Raw genomic sequence first — 20,704 nt, forward strand, 5'->3', positions numbered from 1 at the left:
TATTGTATTGTATTGTATTTTATTTTATTATATTGTACTCCAATACACGGCACGTACACTTAAGCCATAACCAGTTTCGCTGTTAAAGAGCCCAACAAACCTAACTAAACCTAGGGAAACTAAGCGAAAACCTAAAGCACGCAGGATCCTGATAATCGTACTAAATTTTCAACTAAGGCTGGCATTAGATTTACATATAACATATATATATATATATATATATATATATATATACATATATGTATACACATATGTACCGCATGCTTTGTTTTCTATGGCAAACTGAGAGAGTTTATCTAAATTGATTTCTGAAATCTTATACGCAAATTGGTCCGCTATCAAAATGTTGGTTAAGAGCTTATCCATTTTGACTAAAGCTAATTTCCATTTGCATTATACTTTAAATGTTAATAAAGTTCAGCAAATAATTGTAAATCTTCTCCTTTAAATCTTTCCTAATGAAAACAATCGTTAAGAAATGAACACGCAATATTTTCAGCGCCCCTTCTGCAGATCATTATCGATCATCAACATGCTGGGTATGAGAGTGAGTATTATTATTTTATACATACAATATAAGTGATGCAATTACTTAGGCATTTTCTTTCAATTTTGTTTAAATTGGTTTGGTGGTAAATAGTTATACAGCAATTTATTGATAGTCAGAAAAGAGACATTTTGCAGTCAACGAAACGGACCCATATCCCGAAGGACACTCGATATCATATCGCCACAAATGCTCCAGAATAGTACTGTTCTCGACTCTTCTGTGTTCTTTTTTTTTTTTTTTTTTTTTGTGAAATGGGATTTGATGTAATTATTTTAGTAATCGGTTTATCGTTAGTTAGTAGTTAGTAGTAGTTAGTACATAAGTAGATAAAATTGTATGTCTTTTAAGTAGGTACTTTGGCTTTTCATTTTGGGATACACGAATGTGTGTGTATGTATGTGTCTCTGTGTATGTGTTTGTGTGTGAGAGTGTGTGTGGTATATATATATATATAGGTGCGCGTCTTCTCCATGTTGAGCAGCTCCTGAAACAGCTCGGTCACATTGTGATTGGTTTTGGCTGATGTCTCCATAAATTATATACTCCAGCTGGTCGCCTGAGCCTGACCCTCGATTTGTGACACCTCACGCAGCTCGGTGCTCTCATCGCATTTATTGCCCACAAGCATCACCGGTATGGAGTTCACATCGCCCTGCAATTAAAAAGTATTGATTAACTCAACTCAATGTGCGAGAGTATTCCAAGTGCACCTTTAGCTCCTTGATGAGCGCCCAGATGGGTCGCAGTTCCTCGAGGCTCAGTTTCGTGCACACCGAGTAGACCGATATGAATGCATGACCCTTTGATATGTACAATCGTTGCATAGCCGGAAACTGATTTGATCCTGTCGTGACCATCAAATGGCGTTGTTAACGCGCAAAAGATAAATCAAACAATAGCGGATTGACATTTAACCTGTTCTTTGGGGTCTTTGCTAGGGGTTTTGCCAAATAATCCCATTTCGCACTTCGTATAGCGGTACACTTATATTTAACAAATTGTACAGACTATTTAGTTTAACACTGGTTGTGAGTCTGGCAGCATTCTCTCATTGCTTATATTCAATTTGCAGCAATCTGGCAGCTCTTGCTTTAGCTTAGTATGAAGCTCAAGCTACATTTTTATCTTATACAAATTGCACCAAATTGATTCGAAAAATTATTATTTCGTTACTCAATAATAACTAAGTGCTTTTACAATTTAGTATGTATTTATTTGTAAACCATGATCTAACCTTAATTAATCCAACAAACCCCACTCCAAAACATTTGCCTTACATAGGTCAGCATACTAATCACACTTTACAGCACTAGTGCATCCACCGCGCAATTACTATCAGGTGTTCGGTTCGTTAGTTCAGTTTGGTCTAATATTTTGCCATATATCGTAATAAATTGTATAGATAGTTACCATGCGGCAAAACGCGATAATTAGTTGTCTATTGCTGTTATTCCACAATGTGTGCTGCAACTATGATGACTGGGTTGAGCCAAACGCTTGGGCGACAGACCAACTCAATCACCATTGGACGGAGTCCTGCCAATGCCCGCCTCAATTGCCTGCAGAAAAAGCAGTCATAGAGGATCAACTGACTTTAATGTATTTCAAAAAGTTTGTTAATATCTTATTCAATCCTAATCAAATGAAGGTAAGTTGGCCTGTGTTTGGTTGTCAAATTTGGACGCATGGCGTCATACAGTCAAATGTTGTCATTTGTTTGTTTTACATCTTTTTAGTATAGCGAAAAATCGACGCTATTTAAGCGATCGCTATTGTTTACATTGCGGCAATCGCAGATTGATGAGCTTAAAGCGGTGCAAGATGTGCGTGATCTGGATATTCTGCTCACCACAATACTGGAAGAAGCTACAGATGTGCCTTTATGCTCGGATTATGATGACTATTACCATACACATAAACTAATGGGATCGATTGCGCTTATTACGGACATATTCAAGGATTTTGTTCAGTTGCTCAGAATACGAGAGGTTAGAGTAACTATTTATGGCTATGCTCGATGTATTTGCTTTACGAAAACTTGTTTTGCCAGGTGAGATTCGTGGCGATAGTGCTTCTGGCAATTGTTGCCGGATGTTTTGTGAAAAAACGATATGGATATTCCACTCTAGGCATTATTGCAAGCGGTGTTTTTCTGTTTGGCTACTTCTATACTTATTTAGAGTGCAATAGGGTATGTATATATTACAAATACAAAACATACGGTTTAATACAATTTATCTTCATTTTAGAAACTAGAAGTTGAGCAAATGATCGACGAAATTGATAGCAATCAGAAGTCCATGAATAATTCTGAAAAAAACTGGTTTTCAAGAATATTTAGCTATTTTCAGTCTCCAGAATGGAATCAGAAGCAGAAGCTCATGTAAGTAGTTTATTTTAGAGCACAAAACAAAATCAGTAATTCATACGCATTTCAGAAAAGCAAACGAATTGAATATGCCTTACTGTCGACCCGATCACGTATTTATTATGTATATAAACGATTTATTCCTCAAACAAGTCGATATGATAATAGAAAAGACATCACAAAGCATTATAACTTTGCATGGTTAGTATAAATGTCATTCAACAAACTATAAGATCCCTATTTATATGAATTGGTTTTGCTTCAGGTAAATTACCGTTTCCCTTGAACTTCATGGCTCCATTCTTCGTAATCGCCACTCTTGGCTTATTGCTATATCTAGCTTGCAAGTATCTGTTGAGTCCTCGGGCATGGATGTCACTGAAAAATAGAAGATCCTCTGCACCTGCCGCAAACACGCAACCATCAGTAGAAGATCGTTTGTCTGGTGAAAACCTTAAGTTGTTCTTAAACGTTATGACCCGAACGCAAATAGAATCACAACTACCAGAGTCGGGTGTACAAGAGCTAGTGGAACCACAATCACTATCATGGCCATCAAACAAATTACAGTCTGAAAGCAATCGAAATTCCGATCCAGTTTCAAACGGAAATCCCAATCACAGTAATTCATCAGTAGATATTGCTAAGGAAGCTGGATTTACGGTTGTGGATGATAATGAGAATGATGAACATATTGAAAGTAGTTAGCGTTTGTCTAAAAATGTTATGTCTTTTAATGTGATGTATATGATTATTTATATTAATTTGTTACCAATTCTCTATTTTTTAATTTTTTTTTAGGTATAATTTTGTAAATTGTAAGCAGCTTTCTGTATGTAAATAAGTATTATACCTCCTTTTTGTAATAAAACATGTATTATAACTTTTTAGCTGCCACCGGTAAAGATTTGTGGAGCTTGTTGATATAATAAATGTGGATTTTAAGATTTTCAAAAGTATCAAAGATATCTATTATTATTATAATACCTACAAAAATGATATATCCAACTCCGACGTCCTGCAGCCCTCCACGACAATACCCGCAGTATTTGCACAGTTCCTATTTTCCCTGAAAGATATCAGTTTCGTTGGATAACAAGCCAGGACACAGACGACAACCAGAAGGATACTTGCTTGACTCTTCGTGTCTTATTAATTAGTGATGAGTTGTTAACAAAGAGACAGGGTATCTATGAGATGCTTTGGGCAGCAACATGGCGTTATTAAGTCCGTATATAGGCAACTTGAAGATGACGACTAATCAATGTATTTTCATATCCGATTTTCCATGATCGATTTGATCGATTTGCTAGCCCTATTTAAAAGGCAATGCTCCAGCCAATGTAGACTTAATCAATTCACCTGTGGGTGACTATAAAATACTCAAAATATACCAAGAGAACATTCTAAGAAACATTGCAGATGCTCTTTGGTATGTCAGCAACCTAGAAATCTACAAAGACTTAAATGTAACACATGCTAGAGACGCAATTGGCAAAACAATGAAGATCGTCCCAAGCTAGACTGTCTAAAAATGAAAACCTACTGGTAATAAATTTATTCGTTAACAGTGTGGATGATCGACGTCTGAAAATATGTTACATTTTGAACATTGCACATAGAGTTGAGTGAGATGAAACAAATTAGTTTAGTAATACATGAAATTTTTGTATTTTGTTTGCATTACCCGAGTAGAATCAATTCTGTAATTTTTACTGTATGTATTTATAAAATGTATCATTTTTTCTCTGGTAGATTGCAAATGAAAAAGTAAAAAATGTTTAATTTCCCTTAAAACTGTTTAATTGATGCCGCTTTAAAATTGTATATTTGTATTTACCAAGAATGCCAATAGAATTTTTGGTTTATATTTACATCTTGTTAGCATTGAGTGTTATATTTGCATATTTGAAATGTAAGCAATAATCAAATATTTGTCATGAATAAACTAGTTCAATATACAACTAATGTGTTGTGTGTATAATAAATATATGTATATTCATAAAAAAAAATTAAAAATAATTCGGTGTAAATATATTCATTCGTTGTATTTTAAATTATACTTTTGAATTACATATTACATATTACTCATTGATGCTGTATTACAATTTAATTACATGTCTCCTTAATATTATTATGCAACTAATGATCCATTTTATGTATTGTATTGTATTGTATTTTATTTTATTATATTGTACTCCAATACACGGCACGTACACTTAAGCCATAACCAGTTTCGCTGTTAAAGAGCCCAACAAACCTAACTAAACCTAGGGAAACTAAGCGAAAACCTAAAGCACGCAGGATCCTGCTAATCGTACTAAATTTTCAACTAAGGCTGGCATTAGATTTACATATAACATATATGTATGTACACACACACACACATATATATATATATATATATATATATATAGATATATGTATATACATATGTACCGCATGCATTGTTTTCTATGGCAAACTGAGAGAGTTTATCTAAATTGATTTCTGAAATCTTATACGCAAATTGGTCCGCTATCAAAATCTTGGTTAATAATTTCACTACACAAATTCAACAATATAGGCAAGTGTATGTACTATGTTATATATATTATGTTTTTGTTCATATATATGTATTTATGTATGATTTCTTTTATATTGTGTGTGTGTTACTGTGTGCATAAGAAATGAGCAAAGTCATAATTAATATAATTACTTGTCTTGTCCTTAATGTTCGCCACGAATTTGGCAAAAATTACCATAGTTTAACAGCAGTTAAATTGATATAACTTCTTAGCTGGATAGGGTATACATAATTTAAGACTTCAATGCCTTTTTTTGTAATATCAAACAACAGCAAAACGACGGGAAACTATTTTCGTCTAATAGACTTAAACTCCTACTCCTACGCATAAGCCAACAAACAATTAAATTTAGCAAATACCACAATTTGTGAATTGTTTTTTGTTTACTTCAAGTTAATCATACATACATTGTAGTTGTTTTTAAAAAACAGGCAACTTATATATTCCATTTCGCACATATCCTTCGATGTACATGCGATTAATTTTGTGTATATATATATATATATATTTTTTTTTTTTGTTTTTTCATCGGCACTAACTCTACATTATATGAATGAACGACAAAAATTGTGCTTATTGCCGAGCATAAAGATCCGCATTCGGTTTAATGTGACTATCCTAAAACAAGGGATCCTCATGCTCAGCTTATCCATTTTGACTAAAGCTAGTTTCCATTTGCATTATACTTTAAATGTTAATAAAGTTCAGCAAATAATTGTAAATCTTCTCCTTTAAATCTTTCCTAATGAAAACAATTGTTAAGAAATGAACACGCAATATTTTCAGCGCCCCTTCTGCGGATCATTATCGATCAACAACATGCTGGGTATGAGAGTGAGTATTATTATTTTATACATACAATATAAGTGATGCAATTACTTAGGCATTTTCTTTCAATTTTGTTTAAATTGGTTTGGTGGTAAATAGTTATACAGCAATTGATTGATAGTCAGAAAAGAGACATTTTGCAGTCAACGAAACGGACCCATATCCCGAAGGACACTCGATATCATATCGCCACAAATGCTCCAGAATAGTACTGTTCTCGACTCTTCTGTGTTCTTTATCTTTTTTTTTTTTTGTGAAATGGGATTTGATGTAATTATTTTAGTAATCGGTTTATCGTTAGTTAGTAGTTAGTAGTAGTTAGTACATAAGTAGATAAAATTGTATGTCTTTTAAGTAGGTACTTTGGCTTTTCATTTTGGGATACACGAATGTGTGTGTATGTATGTGCCTCTGTGTGTGTGTGAGTGTGTGAGAGTGTGTGTGGTATATTCGTATTGTACGAATAGAATACTATATAGCATTATGATATCTATACAATGTACACATATATTATGCATGTGCGAGTATGTCATGTATTTATGTGATGTATTTGATATGTATGCCGTTACATTTCCGATTTCGCTTTTTTTCATATTCTTTATTTCAGAATCCAAAGAAATCATTCGATCGTGTCTATGCATGGATGTATTTATGTATTTATGCATGGGTGGGGCGTGAGAATGGCGGTTGCCTTCTATATACTGTGACTAGAAAGTGTTGCGGATAAAATCTATGTATGCAAAATATACTCGTAATGCTGACTTATTGTTTTCCCTTTTTTTTTGTTTGTTGTTTTGTTTATCTATAATTAATAATATATGTTTTGTTTACTATGCAGGCTGTTCTCTGATAACATCAGTCCCAAAGTGGTATATATATATATATAGTATATATAGTATATATATAGTATATGTATATGCATATGTGTTTCTTTTGTCTGGGTGTGGGATGAGTTGTTTTGTTTTTTTTTTTTAAATTTTTTATTTGAGTCCTGCCCTTGTCCCAAGTATGCGAGTATTTGTCTCTCACCAAGTTAAGCTTGCCAACAACACGTTACATAACGCCGCACTTTTCCTTAACACCGGCGCCACTGGCGCTCGCCTCTCCATTTTCCGGAATGGCGCCGTTTGTCTCCTTGCATTTCTTTTCCTTTTTCTGTTTCTTTTGCTTTTTCGTGTCCAGCTGCAGGGAGACGGTGCGCGTCTTCTCCATGTTGAGCAGCTCCTGAAACAGCTCGGTCACATTGTGATTGGTTTTGGCCGATGTCTCCATAAATGATATACTCCAGCTGGTCGCCTGAGCCTGACCCTCGATTTGCGACACCTCACGCAGCTCGGTGCTCTCATCGCATTTATTGCCCACAAGCATCACCGGTATGGAGTTCACATCGCCCTGCAATTAAAAAGTATTGATTAACTCAACTCAATGTGCGAGAGTATTCCAAGTGCACCTTTAGCTCCTTGATGAGCGCCCAGATGGGTCGCAGTTCCTCGAGGCTCTGTTTCGAGCACACCGAGTAGACCAATATGAATGCATGACCCTTTGATATGGACAATCGTTGCATAGCCGGAAACTGATGTGATCCTGTCGTGTCCGTTATTTGTAATGTGCAAATGTTCTTATTGCAGCTAATCACCTGCGAGAGCAACAATAAATAGGATGAGTTAATATTGAATTCGTATTGATATAGCGAGATTTGATTGGATCCAACGCACCTGCCGGTAGGTGTCCTCAATGGTGGGTATATAGCTCTCTCGGAATGTGCCCTTTATGAAACGCAGCACCAGGGAACTTTTGCCAACGCCCCCAGCGCCAAAGACGACGACACGATAATCGTTGCTCTGCTCCGGCGCTGCGCGCGTCACTTGATTCTTTTGCTCCGTCATCTTGAAAGGAATTGATTTGCTTTGGCTTGTTGTTATCCTAAAATTTGATAGCGCTGTCGACAGCCACTGGAATGTGTGTGTGTCTTGCTCGGTGTGTCTCCCTGTGTCTGTCTGTCTGTCAGTGTTTTTGTGTGTGTTTGCCTTCACTTGAGAGCCATGCTACGGTTTATCTGCAACGATTAACAAGCATATCAATTGGCGACACACGGACAACCTTTTTGCCAGACGCTCAACTTGCGTCTGCATAGGAAAATCAAGGAACATGCGAAACTGCCTGTATGAGCGAGTGAGTGAGCGCTAATTTTAGATATGTTTGCCATTTTTTGGGTTTAACTTAAGTAAGGGTATTGATTTTCTATTTGTTGTTGATGTTGCTGTTGTTGTTGTTGTTGTTGCTGCTGTTGTTCTTGTTGTCAAATTTAACCAATGCACAGATCTGGCCATTTGGCAGCCAGTGCCAACGTCATTGGCAAATTTCATCATCATCATCATTATTATTATGATTACATACTATTATTACTGCGTGGGCACGCAGTGTGGGGCTGTTCGAGGGGGCGTTGGTTGCGGGGGTTGCGCGGGTCACTGGTGATTTTGTGATTGTGATTGGGCTCTCAGGTATCAGGTCGGTCGGCCACATTATGGGCAGCTTGGCAGCCATACACGCCCCCGCTCAATGCCCACACACACACACGCATATATATACATATGTCTGTATTGCGTATAAATAGAAGCTTTGAAGTGCAAGCGATTACAACAACAGGAACAACATCAGTTGAATGCGTGGGTGAGCAAAATAATCGCTGGCTGTCTTTTCCTGTGCATACACACAAACACAATCACACACACAAACACACACACACGCACACACATATGCTTAGATGTATTTGTGTTATTTGAGCAGAAACTTTAAATTGTTCACTTCCGCACACTGTGTGTGTGTCCTGTGTCATGTGTTGCCACCTTTTACTGTTTTGCTCTTTTGTTTTCTTTCCCACGCCCACACACACACATACAATCATACTTTTGCACACACACACACGGGAAGGCAAGCACACGCACAACATTTTGTATCCGCGCCTGCCGTTGATTTTTTCCTTATATTATTTTGGCTTGGATTTATTGATTTTATGTGTGTTGCATTTTCACCTACATACATTGTATATTGTATTACACACACAAACACTTACAAACACGCAAAACACGCACACACACGCTTAACTTAATTGCCTATCGAATACAAAATACAAAATTCACGCACAAAATGTTTTTCGCTTGCCAATTGCGTGTCAATAAGGATAACATTGAGCACCAATCATAACCATAATAAAATTGCATATTATTTACATTCAGTTCTTGCATTTCGTTGCACTTGAATTCGTTGGTTAAAAAAGTGTGTGGCACGACTTTGCCTGCTGCAGCCGCAGCACTCAGAAATCGGAAAAACACTGACTCTCCGACGTACTCGCATTCGCACTTGCACACTGGACGCGCACACAGCCGAAGCCGATGATGAATGGACAGGCAGACAGATAGACAGACTAACAACAAGGGAAAGCCATCCACATTGAGAACGTTGTACGATAAGAGGCACAGTACCAGTACCGCCCATTAACTCACCACACTTTTCACACGTTTCATTCAAACGCTTGCGCAGAGCAGCCCACTCTGAGCGTAACGGTCCAAAAAAGATACAAATACAAAAAAGAAAGCTTAGTTAAGACACGAACCACGCAAGCTCCAAAAGCGTTCAGCGCCGCTGTATATTTTGCGCACGGCTCGAAATTATTTAGCCGGCCGGTCGGCGTGTGCAAAACTGGAATTAAAGCCCACCCGCCGTGTGGAAAGCCTCGATTCGAAAGTGTATAAAATCGGCCAACATCTGTCAATTGGCATCAGTTGTTTTCTGCAGCAAAAGTAAAGTGACTCATCACTAAGTGAAAAACTAAATTATCTTCTTGTGTCAAGTGTAAACTTAAAAAAAAAACATCATACAAAATGCCTTGCCCATGCGGAAGCGGTAAGTTTTCAAAGGATCTGGGTTATATAAATATATTCCAAATTTCCTATTGCTTATCATTATTAATAATTGTACTATTTTTTTTTCGTAGGTTGCAAATGCTCCTCCCAGACCAACAAGGGTTCCTGCAATTGTGGCAGCGATTGCAAGTGTGGCAGTGACAAGAAATAGGAAGTGCGGCTGCTCCTCCAAGTGAAGTCGACTGAATAACCTATAAACTGTACTATATCTAGAACCTAAAGATTTTTCTACAAAATTAACGCACACACACACACATGTGTACATGTAAACAAGTATTTCACTTATTCAACTATCCGCTTTGTCGCAATGAATTGAATAAACTGAATTTAAATTAAAGTTTTACTGCGTCATTTCCTCTAAATGTCAAATTGTGTAATCATTCAATTGTTTTTTTTTTTCTGGGTGAGGCCACTTTTTCTATTTCGCAGCGTGTGAGAAATTTGAAACCGTTAAATGAGTTCGTTGGAAGAGTGCAGGGAGGGGTGGACAAGAGCTTGTCACTGCTGTCTTCAAGTTTTTTATTGCATGAAGTTAATTGATATTATATTAAAGTAAACGCTTCGTCGCTTCAGACTGTTATTATACTGGGCTCAATTGTTCTTACGTGATTGGAAATATGTTTTTACACTCATTTACCTTCCCATAAGAACATGTAAGCCAAGGAGCGCCAACAGAGAGGTATTACTGAAAGCAAGTGTTTAAATAAAGACACCTGCACTTAATAACGCATAACCCGAGTGAACTTTTTACTACAGTTCAGTTTGTGGCTTTTGCTTTTTTGCCAACTGGTTTTCATGTTCACCACGCATTCAAAGCGTCAATTTGCATTGAATACAAACTTTTGGCATGATGGAGAGTAAACCAGGCGGCGCTTGACACACATTTAAGCACATGCATGATTATAAATTATATGTGCAAATGCTTTTATGTACCTATTTTGTTCATAAAATATGCATTTATGTGAATTTGCACATGTGCTGGGGCAAAGGGGAACTTAATGCTCCGAGCCAAGGTAAGAACAAGGCCTTGGCTGATTCTATTTTTATAATAAAATGGTATGCATGTATCTGGCATGGGCCAAGAGGCAACAAGACACCATTTAACCTTTCGACAAACAAAAAATAAAAAATAAAAAAATATAAAAAACGCCAACTTTGGGATTTAGCCACACAAAAAGTGTGGCGCAGTTTGGCCATAAAAAAAAGGAGGCAAGTGGAAGCGTTGATAAAGCAGTTTATTATCTAAGACTAAAAGTACAGTTTAAGTAGGTCTCACTGCTGGCACAGCTATATCAAGGTACACATAACGGTTATCAGTTAAAAACGGCGGTCATTTTGAAATTGTGTAAACAGAAGTGCGCAGCAAGAATTAATTACCTCGTTTATACGTAAAATTCTTAACACACAATTGAAGAAAAGCAATAATTAAAATTAAGTCAGTCAGCATAAATATTTAGATGTGTATTTACTTTTCTTTCTGCTACAAATCAAACATCGATTGGAAATGTGAACATTAAAAAACAAATAACAAATAGCAAATATTCAATTGTTTAATTGACAAATTACAATAAGTGATCGTATAAACGAGGTATGTACGTATGTATAAATAGGTGTGCGCATATATATATATGTATATATATGTATGTATGTATGTGTCTTTGTGTATCCGTTTGTATGTATTATGTACATATGCATGTAATTGTTTGCTCAATTGTGTTTATTTGATAACAATGTTTTGTGTCAGCCGCTTCACAAAGTCGACGTTGAGAAAATTGGCCATCAGTGTGAGTACCGATTTCTTGGGTGGACGACAGTGTCGCAAACCCGCCTCCTGGCAACAAACATTCGGAAAGCAGTCCAGCGTCGAGGTGCACGCCTTCGGATGCAGATCAAAGATGGGCGGCGGCGGAGCGGTGCACTCCAAGTACTCCGTCACTGTATATGTATATATTATAATAATCAATTATGTAAATCAAATTGTACAAATAATATGGGTATATCATACGATAGTCAAAGGAGCGCTTCACCGGCACCGGCACCGTCTCCAGCTCCGGATGCGAGGTGCGACAATAGCGACGACGTCCGTCCGGGCAGCAGACCCGGGGCCAGCAGTCCATATCCGAGCGGCATTCCTGCACATCCCACCAGAGTTCAGCCAACGGACGTGTCGGACACTTGCGTGGTATCCAGCCAAGTATTGCTGCATGGAGAATAAAGATTTAGAAACTCAAGGCGCATCTCATGGACAATCGACATACGTGTGTGTGCCGTCTCCTCCAGTGGCTTGGCAATGCCAGCTACGCAGCTATTGGAGCCGAAGATGTCGCAGCAGATCTCGTCACGCTGCCACACTAAGCAATCCTTGTCCGTTTTGCAGATCTTGGGAAAGAGCTGGAAGCGCACCTCGTTCTCCCGGGGACAATTGAAACGTTGACGCAGATCGCCAGCAGCTCGTTTATCCTTCTCCTTGTCGCTGCCCGAAGCGCTGGGAAACGTTAAAGTTGGCAGCGCAATGCGGAATGGTCCCTCCGTTGTTGCTGGACGAGATGTTGTTGTTCTCCTTGTCGTTTTTGGTGTAGTGTTTGCCGTTGTTGGCGGTGTGGCAACCAATTTGCGTCTTGGCTTCTGCGTGGTCTTTTGTTGCCTGTTGCGATAGTTGAGTTTCTCCTCTTTGGAGCCGCTGCTGTCCGTGGAATGGGTGAACTTCTTGGGCGGATGCGGATGCGGATGCTTTGTGGGAGCACTCACAGGAATAACACTCTGCTGGCCAAAATTCCAAAAGCTCGGATTGAAGAAATTGAACCCGTTGGCCAAACTCGGACGAGGCGCTGTGCGTGCGATATATGGACGGGGCGCAAAGAGGATGGATTAGTCAACAATGGTCATACTGGTGTTCTGCTCCAAATCACAACCATTGCAAGACAACTAAAGCGCAGTTCCCGCCACCCAGTCAGCCCAGTCATAAAACAAGTGTTTTTGTTGGCGCTGAAGCGAAAAGTGTAATCCCCTCCCTCCCCTTCCCACAGTAAGCAGCCGAACACCCAACCCCCTTCACCCATCCATAGTGTTGCCTGTTGCCAATAGTTGTAGATTTTAAATGGCCATTCACTCTTTCTGCTGGCCTACTTAGACTAACTAACAATGGCTACAATGAGTGCTTCGTTTCAAATTAATCAGCACATGCAACATGCCACATGCAACATGCAACACTTGTGCTTGGTTACAGGAATATTGGAATGTAAGCCTGTTCAAGATTCACACGGATACAAACTTTTCTTCCCAGAAAGTACCTTTTCATATGTTCTAATGTTTATATAGAATTTTAGAAATAAATGAAAATAGTTTTAAATAAAATCCCACAGTAGACAAGTGCTCAACATTTATAAACATTTTTTACTTACTACAAGATGTTTTTAATGACATAAGCTATGGGTGATGATTTTAGGTGAGCTTTGTGGGCATTCATTTGTGTACTGCACGGAGAGAAATTACGACAAACTAATTTCTCACTTGGCTAAAAAGCATTTGCATGTTTTAAATTTGTCTTCAAATGATGTCAGCAGATTGATGAAGTTCATTACAATATCTACTACTTTGATACAAAAAAAAATATAAAGCTTAAAGTATTTTTCATTTATGTACATATTAATGCTTGATATGCATATTATTCATATCAAAATGTGTACCAAAAATAGATTTAAGTGTTTGAATGGAGGCCACATAAATCTGGGCTTAGTTCAGATGGCACCTATTTATTGCTCAGCATTCGGTAGTTATAATGAGTAGGTAGCCTAGCGTGAAAACGAAATAATTGCAATTACAACAGTTGGGGGATTTAGTTACATTAGTAACACAATGGATGCCTCTGCTGTGAAAACTGTCGAGTGACTGGCAAACGACCCAAATGTCTCGATGAGCGTCATCTTCAAGCGTCAATGACAAATGCAAAACACACAAAAATACCTAAAAATATCGCGTGTCATAAAACACGCGCTAATTGTTAGTCAAGTTCAAGGTAGTTAATTAAAAAGGTGTATGCTACTTTATATAAGAAAATAGGTGACCGAAATCAATATCCTTGATAAGTGCGAATCATGCAAAAAAATAAATTGTGCCAAATGAATGAGCCTTGAATGTGTGCAGATCATTACAATTTACAAGAGCGAGTCCAAGCATCTAGTCAAGGTCTCTCTCTCTCTCTCTCTCTCTCTCTCTCTCTCTCTCTCCCTCGCTGCATCTACAAACAAGACAACAAAATATATTTGAAAGCTTTGCTCGCTGCTGATGCTGCTCCAGTTATCGGCCGCATAATTATCGAAGTATGGTTGCTTTTTTTTTCGCGTTCAGACTGCTTCTGTTGTTGCCTTTACCAATCTTAACAACTGAAAGCTAGGTCAGTGCCAGCACTTGTCGCTTGCTTGCCTTACCAGCGGTCATATGCACCTGTGTGCTAAAGTCTAGTTAATGCAACTCACTTGTTGTTGTTGTCGTCGTCGTCGTTGTTGTTGTCGTCGTAGATGTTGTTGTTGTTGTGGTAGGCCTGCGTCGCTTAACCACTTGGCTACGCCTGCGCCCGGACTGCAGTCGAGTGCTGCTGGTATCGCTGCCGTCCAGCGCAACATCTAGCGGCAATTTGTATTGTGCAACAGCGCGCGATTTGCTGTGGCCGCGGGAACTGTTGCCGAAACGGCTGTGACTACGATTTTGGACAAAGGCCTCCTCTGTTGTTGATGTGTTCGTCTCTGTTGCATTTCTGTGACGTCGTGTTGCTACAGCTGCCGCTGTTGCATCATTTGTTGTGGACACAATGTACAAGCTGTTTAGCAGTGGCAATAGCAATAAAAAATACACTGACAATTCCATTTCTTGTTTAAATTGATTTCTTTTAGATTATCCTTATATTTATTCAAATGTTAATCAATTATGAAAAACTTCACATTTTCACACCAAAAACAATTTCAAGCTGAATCCGCACACGCGACGCGCTGTTGTTGATACCTCAAACAGCCGAACGCAACTCATCGAGGCGAGTGTGCAAAATTGTGGCTTTTGGCAAAAAAAAATACAACAAACCAAAGCAGCAGCAGCAGCAACGTTAACCGAGAGCAGCGTAGGCGCCAAGTAACAAGAGAGCGCCAAGCTCAGCCGTCTTTGCTCTTGTACCCAGTTGGGCCACTAAGCAGCAGCAAACTGGTTTCCGTTGGTTTGTTTATTTTTTGCGTACTGATGGCTCCGGCACAAAAAAGCGCAACTTGAGTGCAGCGCGCCCAGTGGATACCACTACTAACCCAATATTATTTAGAAATGAGGAAGTTGTAACAAACATTTAGCTTCCGTCATTTCAAGTGATATGAAGTGTTGGACACATGCTGCATTAAGGATGCAAACTAACAATGCAAAAAGGAGAAAACAATTGTGGTTTACGTTACTTGTTATGTATTTAATCAGACGGAGATTTAAACAGAGAACCTTCGTAGAAGGCAGGAGGAATTACGCTATTGTGTTAGAAGACACGCTGATTTGTGAGTTGGAACTCTGTTTCTATTGCGTGAAAAACGTCGGATTTGTTGCGTGAGATGATTTTGAGATTTCTACCTCAGTGGCCAGCAGCTTCTTTAGCGCATGTGTTCCTGGTTCTTGTTTCCCCGCTGCGTGGGATGCCTTTGGTGTCATTTAAATCTCCAAATGATTAGAATTGTTGTTGTTGTTGTCAGCATATTAATGTATGCAGTCCCCGCCAGAAATTGACATCCTTTAGCGACTGCTTATATTAATATGCTTAAGTGGTGTGACGAGCGTCACAAATTGAAGAGGACATTTAATCCAGCTGCAAGAGAATAGCATTAAAACCACAGCGCAAATTTGCCACTTATTTTTTTGTAGCTTACCTTCTTGAAGCCAATATCATTGGCGTATTCCCTGAAGCACTGACGGCAGATGTTCAGTCCGTATTTGCGAATCAGACCATGTCGGTTTGAGCAGGCACGGCTGAAATTTTAACAAACGCTGCTTATTATTAATAGCACGGGGAGCACGAGGAATTTTAATTCATTCAACAACAGCTTCTAAATCGAATTTAATTGCATAGCTGTCGCTGCCGCTGGCTGTGCGTCATTTAATTAATAAATGACAAAGGCTCGCCAGCTGGCAACATTTGCTTTGGCCACCCTTTATTAAGGAAATTGTTAAAGAAATCTTACACATATTTCCGTACTCAACCGGGGGCAAAAATAACATTAAAGCGGGGAGCGGACACACACAGCATGCGTGCATAAAAAAATCATTTGTACTGGAAAAGTTGGCACCATGCGAAACTAGGCGTGTTTAACCTCAAATTACTCAAAGCAATCAACTATGCAACAAAATACGAAATCGAAAAGCAGGCAATCATGCAAATTATACATTTTACGATGTACATTTTTATGGGCTACACAAATCTTACCAGCAACGGGAGCCTTGGCCATATTTGCGGGGATGCGAGTACCAGAGAGTAGCGAAACCCATGTTGGCGTCTACGATGGAAAAATCGAAAAGAAAGGAGATGGCAAAATATGGCAGCTTGACAATTGGACTGTCATTTGCAAGTACTGCCACTTGGCGCAATATTCGAAGGCGCTTTTCAACACTTTCAGCGATTTACGATATCCGATGTTATCGATTATAGCCGCGCAGTGCCACAGTACTGAAAACAACGTTTTAAATTCAAATTTAAAATTGATTTACTAACATTTAGAATTAACATAGCATTAGAAAAATGGGTGAACACGTTATTAGAAATAGAATGGCTGCAAAGAATTATTTTCAACCACGACAACTTTGACGTTTCCATTATTTTCCAGCTTGAACGGTGGTGGTTCGATTGATTCTACTCCCTCAAATTCCATATACGACATTATATCTGTCTCCTCATTTTTAATTGGCATTGATACAAATTCAGTTTCTTCGGGGTATTCACTATAATCGATATTTGGCTCAAGTGATGACGGAGATGCTACCGAATGAATAGACGTCGCATCCCCCGACTCTACCAAATATTCAATTCCCACTTCATGCAACTGCTTCGCCTTCAGCGCAGCCGCCTTCTCCAGTTCAAACTTCTGCATTCGCATCATTAGGCGAGCATTCTCATCCAAGTGGGAGTGACGCGCCCGCACATGCTTATCCCGATCGCCACGCTGCCGGAACGTTTTCGTGCAGAATGGACAATCGTAAGGCTTCTCGCCCGTATGAATGCGCTGATGGTTTTTCAAAGCGTCGGCGCGATAGAAACGCTTGCCGCACTCTTCACACTCGTATCGCCGCTCGCCACGATGGATGAGTCGATGCTGGTAGAACACGGAGCCGGTGAGAAATCGCTTGCCACAAACCAAACAATGATACGGCCGTTCCCCAGTGTGACACTTTCGTATGTGATCATTGAGATCCGGACGTATGGTGAATTTGCGACCGCAGTTCGCTTCCGGGCAAACAAATGGCTTCACACCTGTGAGCAATTTTTATTTTTATTTTTATCAGCAATAATAAAAAGAATGAAAGAAAGAAAAAGAAGTATTAGCAAGAAGTACAAGAAATTCTGGTAAACAATGCTCAATATATAATTCTGATAAAGTGATTTATTATTTCACAGAATTAGACAACATAATAAACACTCCGTAAAAAGCGCATGAAATGAATGCTTCATGTTTGACAATATACAATTAAATTGTAGACTCCTTAAGTATACTATATATATTATAATATTTCACGATCAAATTATAATAGCCTCGACTAAGATACGTAACGAAAGATTAAACTCACCCTGATGAAAGCGGAGGTGTTGCCATAAATGACTGGACTGTGTGTAGGATTTGCCACAGATGTCGCATAGATATTGACGCAGTCGGACCTTGGACGAAGCTGCACTGCTGATGTTGCGCAGCTGTTCCTTCTCCCGCTTCTTCCGATTGAGATGCTTCTCCTCGTAGTGGGCCTGTATCTCGGTGGCACACTGAAAATTTGTGGCACAGAACTCACAGGGCAACATCAGCCGTGTGCCGGTCTCGCTGAGCCGCGGAAAGAAGTGAAGGCAACTGTAGCTTCGGGACGCAATAGAATGGAATAGCCAGAGGTGCAACTGAAACCAAATTTGATGGAAATAAGGTAAGATTTTCGATCACTTACCGATGCTCCTGAAGCAGCTCCACGTTGGCATACTTCAGCTTACACACATTGCACACAAATAGACGATTTAGCGCAACTTGCAGTTCCTTGAGTTCCTCGCGCATATAGACACAGTCGGTCTGGTAGTGAACACTGGCCTCCTTGGCGGTGGTCAGGCGCAGATCACAGGCGGTGCACTCGAACCGCTGCTCCGGCTTATGGGTGGCCGAGTGGCGCAGCAGCGCGGCAACATCGGCAAAGATATAGTCACAAAACTCGCACTGGAGGACATTAGCCACAACATGGTTATTGAACATTTCTTCCTGCCGATCCAGCGGTATCTTCGCCAGCTTGGTGATCAATTGCAGTTGCTTGACTTCCATCAGTAGCAATTCGAGATGATGCTTTAATTTCACTTTATCCACATTTGTGGATTGGACTACGTCGCTAGACGAGCGATGCACATGGATGTGTTTCAGCGCCAGCTTGACGTTGAAGAAAATGCGTCCACAGTGATTGCATTTGAGGACAACAAGAACGCCAAGCCTTGTTGCGTGATGCTGTTGCTGCGTTGCCTGTGCGGGGATTTGGTCCAGAGCATGCTTCTCCAAGTGACGCGCCAAGCCGGAGGAGTGAACAAACTTGCGCTCACAGATGCTGCACTCGTTGGTGCCCTTGACCGTCGACTCCTTCATCTTGGAACTATCGTAACCCGTCTCCAGATCATACTTGAGCTCATCCTTTATATAGCGACGCATGCGCACTTGGTTCTCAACGATGATGCGCTCGCTGCTCGTTATCCTTGGTGACAAAGTTGCCTTCTCCGGCTGTGGTGGTAATTGCTGAGCTACGATTTGTTTCTGGTTCGCATCGTATTCACAGATGTGATTTTGGAATGCGGGCGTATCGAAGATTCCGCTACAATTGGAGCACAGGATGAAACGGAGGGCTGGACTTTTATTCTCTTCGACCACCACACCTGGCAACGCATTCAGTTCCATGCAATTGTTAACGCCCGATAAGAACTCGCGTAATTTGAGTTGCTCTGCTTCCGGATCAAAATCGATCTGTCCGTTGGCGTCATGTAGGATTCCCATTAGCGCCGGATCTGTCAACGTGCGTTCCACAACCTCCTCGGCGGGTATCTGAAAGCCGCCCTGCAGCTCAAAGAACTTGGCCAAATCCTCGTGACCGAGGAGACCATTGCTCTCATTGGACACCAGTAGAGTGGAACCTGACTGCATGCCATTACTGTCCACTATCAAATCGTCATCGAGCTCGAACTCGGCCATCACGAATTCACCATCATCGTAAAGCTCTGATCTTGAATCCATTTTGTCAACACAAAAAAAAAGTTAAAAAACAAAAACAAAATTACACAAATGCTAGTTTTCTGATTTTCTCAAGATGATTTTCGTTTGGAGGCTCACAAGCAACTGAGGAACCAGGCATGTTTTTTGTAAATATTTCTCACAGAGAGTTATGTCAGTGGAAATGGAAAAAAAGGGTTGCTCCACACCTAGTAGGCTTGCCAGGCATTGGCATTTTGCATAAAATTCTCTTTTCTTAACCATTATTTTAATTTCACAATCTTCCCAATCATCTCACAACTAAGTAATGCTGCTGATATAAACACTAAGCAGATTATATAACGAATTAATAAGTCAAAACAATGAATGGCTTTAACAAACATAAGAAATTATTGAACAACCCAAGAGTCCTGCACCCTTTAAAACATTTCTTACAAATTCATAAAAGTTGAGGTAGGTAAAGCAATTCAAATTCAACAGTAACTAATACAAAAACCACACAAACATTTAGAGACAGAAACACATATACAAAAAAAATACAAATATTTTCTTCATTAAACTGGCCAAATTATTATGTTTTTAGTAATTATCGCATATTTAAGGAATGTGTATGAATCAGTGTGTTAATTGTAGCAACTACGATGCCACATCAATAAACATTCCATGTTATCTTCCGGAAACTCTTCAGCTGTATTTGATGATGGAAACTATGTAATTAGATGTGTAGTAGTACGTAATTATATTTGGAGAAACACAACTTCCTTAGAATAAGGGAGTTAAGTTACAAAAAACACTTAAAATAGAATTTAATAAATGTTATCAGCGAAGCACAGTTAGTCATTTTATTTACACAGTTAAAAACAGTTTGTACATTTTAAAAAGGTATCATGTTGTACTATCTAAGTTAACTAGTATAACAATAATATTTATAAAAATAAAAATATACTATACATAACCAAAATATAATTTACTGTTATATACAATCAATTGGCCAAATTGTTGGCCAACTCACAGAGGCT

The 20,704-nt window shown here is 39.2% G+C and overlaps 7 protein-coding genes across 8 annotated transcripts; 2 read left to right on the forward strand and 5 right to left on the reverse strand.

The window, feature by feature from the left end:
- Nucleotides 1–259: 259 nt before the first annotated feature.
- Nucleotides 260–1,572, reverse strand: LOC6568446 (GTP-binding protein Di-Ras2). The gene is made up of 2 exons (XM_032740552.2): nucleotides 1,261–1,572; nucleotides 260–1,202 (listed from the first exon to the last, which is right to left on the reverse strand). The coding sequence occupies exons 1-2, from the start codon at nucleotides 1,405–1,407 to the stop codon at nucleotides 1,086–1,088; spliced, it is 264 nt and encodes an 87-aa protein (XP_032596443.1). The 5' UTR covers nucleotides 1,408–1,572; the 3' UTR covers nucleotides 260–1,085.
- A 279-nt stretch (nucleotides 1,573–1,851) lies between these two features.
- On the forward strand, nucleotides 1,852–3,877 carry LOC6568445. Its single transcript, XM_032740551.1, has 6 exons — nucleotides 1,852–2,198; nucleotides 2,287–2,538; nucleotides 2,601–2,741; nucleotides 2,800–2,933; nucleotides 2,989–3,119; nucleotides 3,184–3,877. Exons 1-6 carry the CDS (start codon nucleotides 1,962–1,964, stop codon nucleotides 3,624–3,626), a joined length of 1,338 nt encoding a protein of 445 aa, XP_032596442.1. The 5' UTR covers nucleotides 1,852–1,961; the 3' UTR covers nucleotides 3,627–3,877.
- Nucleotides 3,878–7,151: 3,274 nt separating this feature from the next.
- Nucleotides 7,152–9,634, reverse strand: LOC6568438 (GTP-binding protein Di-Ras2). Its single transcript, XM_001994723.3, has 4 exons — nucleotides 9,544–9,634; nucleotides 8,029–8,369; nucleotides 7,764–7,949; nucleotides 7,152–7,705 (listed from the first exon to the last, which is right to left on the reverse strand). Exons 2-4 carry the CDS (start codon nucleotides 8,197–8,199, stop codon nucleotides 7,367–7,369), a joined length of 696 nt encoding a protein of 231 aa, XP_001994759.1. The 5' UTR covers nucleotides 8,200–8,369; nucleotides 9,544–9,634; the 3' UTR covers nucleotides 7,152–7,366.
- A 419-nt stretch (nucleotides 9,635–10,053) lies between these two features.
- On the forward strand, nucleotides 10,054–10,573 carry LOC116805848 (metallothionein-1). The gene is made up of 2 exons (XM_032740657.1): nucleotides 10,054–10,216; nucleotides 10,308–10,573. Exons 1-2 carry the CDS (start codon nucleotides 10,195–10,197, stop codon nucleotides 10,385–10,387), a joined length of 102 nt encoding a protein of 33 aa, XP_032596548.1. The 5' UTR covers nucleotides 10,054–10,194; the 3' UTR covers nucleotides 10,388–10,573.
- Nucleotides 10,574–11,775: 1,202 nt separating this feature from the next.
- On the reverse strand, nucleotides 11,776–15,105 carry LOC6568437 (mucin-5AC). The gene is made up of 4 exons (XM_001994722.3): nucleotides 14,712–15,105; nucleotides 12,495–13,064; nucleotides 12,242–12,436; nucleotides 11,776–12,171 (listed from the first exon to the last, which is right to left on the reverse strand). The coding sequence occupies exons 1-4, from the start codon at nucleotides 15,097–15,099 to the stop codon at nucleotides 11,954–11,956; spliced, it is 1,371 nt and encodes a 456-aa protein (XP_001994758.1). The 5' UTR covers nucleotides 15,100–15,105; the 3' UTR covers nucleotides 11,776–11,953.
- Nucleotides 15,106–15,655: 550 nt separating this feature from the next.
- LOC6568435 (40S ribosomal protein S29) lies at nucleotides 15,656–16,820 on the reverse strand. Its single transcript, XM_001994721.2, has 3 exons — nucleotides 16,679–16,820; nucleotides 16,125–16,224; nucleotides 15,656–16,063 (listed from the first exon to the last, which is right to left on the reverse strand). Exons 1-3 carry the CDS (start codon nucleotides 16,738–16,740, stop codon nucleotides 16,055–16,057), a joined length of 171 nt encoding a protein of 56 aa, XP_001994757.2. The 5' UTR covers nucleotides 16,741–16,820; the 3' UTR covers nucleotides 15,656–16,054.
- Nucleotides 16,821–16,937: 117 nt separating this feature from the next.
- On the reverse strand, nucleotides 16,938–19,808 carry LOC6568434 (testis-specific zinc finger protein topi). Of its 2 annotated transcripts, none has more exons than XM_001994720.2 (3): nucleotides 18,397–19,808; nucleotides 18,034–18,311; nucleotides 16,938–17,719 (listed from the first exon to the last, which is right to left on the reverse strand). In XM_001994720.2, exons 1-3 carry the CDS (start codon nucleotides 19,707–19,709, stop codon nucleotides 17,007–17,009), a joined length of 2,304 nt encoding a protein of 767 aa, XP_001994756.1. In that variant the 5' UTR covers nucleotides 19,710–19,808; the 3' UTR covers nucleotides 16,938–17,006. The 2 variants fall into 2 exon arrangements, with proteins under 2 accessions (XP_001994756.1, XP_032596338.1); XM_032740447.1 differs by having other exon boundaries at nucleotides 18,034–18,305; nucleotides 18,397–19,770.
- Between the last annotated feature and the right edge of the window lie 896 nt (nucleotides 19,809–20,704).

The sequence above is a fragment of the Drosophila grimshawi genome, unplaced genomic scaffold (assembly GCF_018153295.1).
Source record: "Drosophila grimshawi isolate 15287-2541.00 unplaced genomic scaffold, ASM1815329v1 contig_311, whole genome shotgun sequence".
Lineage (NCBI taxonomy): Eukaryota > Metazoa > Arthropoda > Insecta > Diptera > Drosophilidae > Drosophila > Drosophila grimshawi.

Bases quoted from the DNA above. Each gene is read 5' to 3' on its own strand.
- LOC116805848 (XM_032740657.1), top strand. From the start codon at position 10,195: ATGCCTTGCCCATGCGGAAGCG. The intron at 10,217-10,307 runs GTAAGTTTTCAA...TTTTTTTCGTAG, and splicing joins GCCTTGCCCATGCGGAAGCG to GTTGCAAATGCTCCTCCCAG.
- LOC6568438 (XM_001994723.3), bottom strand. From the start codon at position 8,199: ATGACGGAGCAAAAGAATCAAGTGACGCGCGCAGCGCCGGAGCAGAGC. The intron at 7,950-8,028 runs GTGCGTTGGATC...TTGCTCTCGCAG, and splicing joins TTGAGGACACCTACCGGCAG to GTGATTAGCTGCAATAAGAA. The intron at 7,706-7,763 runs GTGCACTTGGAA...TTTTAATTGCAG, and splicing joins CGCTCATCAAGGAGCTAAAG to GGCGATGTGAACTCCATACC.
- LOC6568434 (XM_001994720.2), bottom strand. From the start codon at position 19,709: ATGGATTCAAGATCAGAGCTTTACGATGATGGTGAATTCGTGATGGCC. The intron at 18,312-18,396 runs GTAAGTGATCGA...TGCGTCCCGAAG, and splicing joins GAGCTGCTTCAGGAGCATCG to CTACAGTTGCCTTCACTTCT. The intron at 17,720-18,033 runs GTGAGTTTAATC...AATTGCTCACAG, and splicing joins ACACCTCCGCTTTCATCAGG to GTGTGAAGCCATTTGTTTGC.
- LOC6568437 (XM_001994722.3), bottom strand. From the start codon at position 15,099: ATGGAATTGTCAGTGTATTTTTTATTGCTATTGCCACTGCTAAACAGC. The intron at 13,065-14,711 runs GTGAGTTGCATT...TCGCACGCACAG, and splicing joins GACGACGACAACAACAACAA to CGCCTCGTCCGAGTTTGGCC. The intron at 12,172-12,241 runs GTATGATATACC...ATACATATACAG, and splicing joins GAAGCGCTCCTTTGACTATC to TGACGGAGTACTTGGAGTGC.
- LOC6568446 (XM_032740552.2), bottom strand. From the start codon at position 1,407: ATGGTCACGACAGGATCAAATCAGTTTCCGGCTATGCAACGATTGTAC. The intron at 1,203-1,260 runs GTGCACTTGGAA...TTTTAATTGCAG, and splicing joins CGCTCATCAAGGAGCTAAAG to GGCGATGTGAACTCCATACC.
- LOC6568445 (XM_032740551.1), top strand. From the start codon at position 1,962: ATGCGGCAAAACGCGATAATTAGTTGTCTATTGCTGTTATTCCACAAT. The intron at 2,199-2,286 runs GTAAGTTGGCCT...ACATCTTTTTAG, and splicing joins TCAATCCTAATCAAATGAAG to TATAGCGAAAAATCGACGCT. The intron at 2,934-2,988 runs GTAAGTAGTTTA...TACGCATTTCAG, and splicing joins AATCAGAAGCAGAAGCTCAT to AAAAGCAAACGAATTGAATA.
- LOC6568435 (XM_001994721.2), bottom strand. From the start codon at position 16,740: ATGGGTTTCGCTACTCTCTGGTACTCGCATCCCCGCAAATATGGCCAA. The intron at 16,225-16,678 runs GTAAGATTTGTG...TTAAAATTTCAG, and splicing joins GGCCAAGGCTCCCGTTGCTG to CCGTGCCTGCTCAAACCGAC.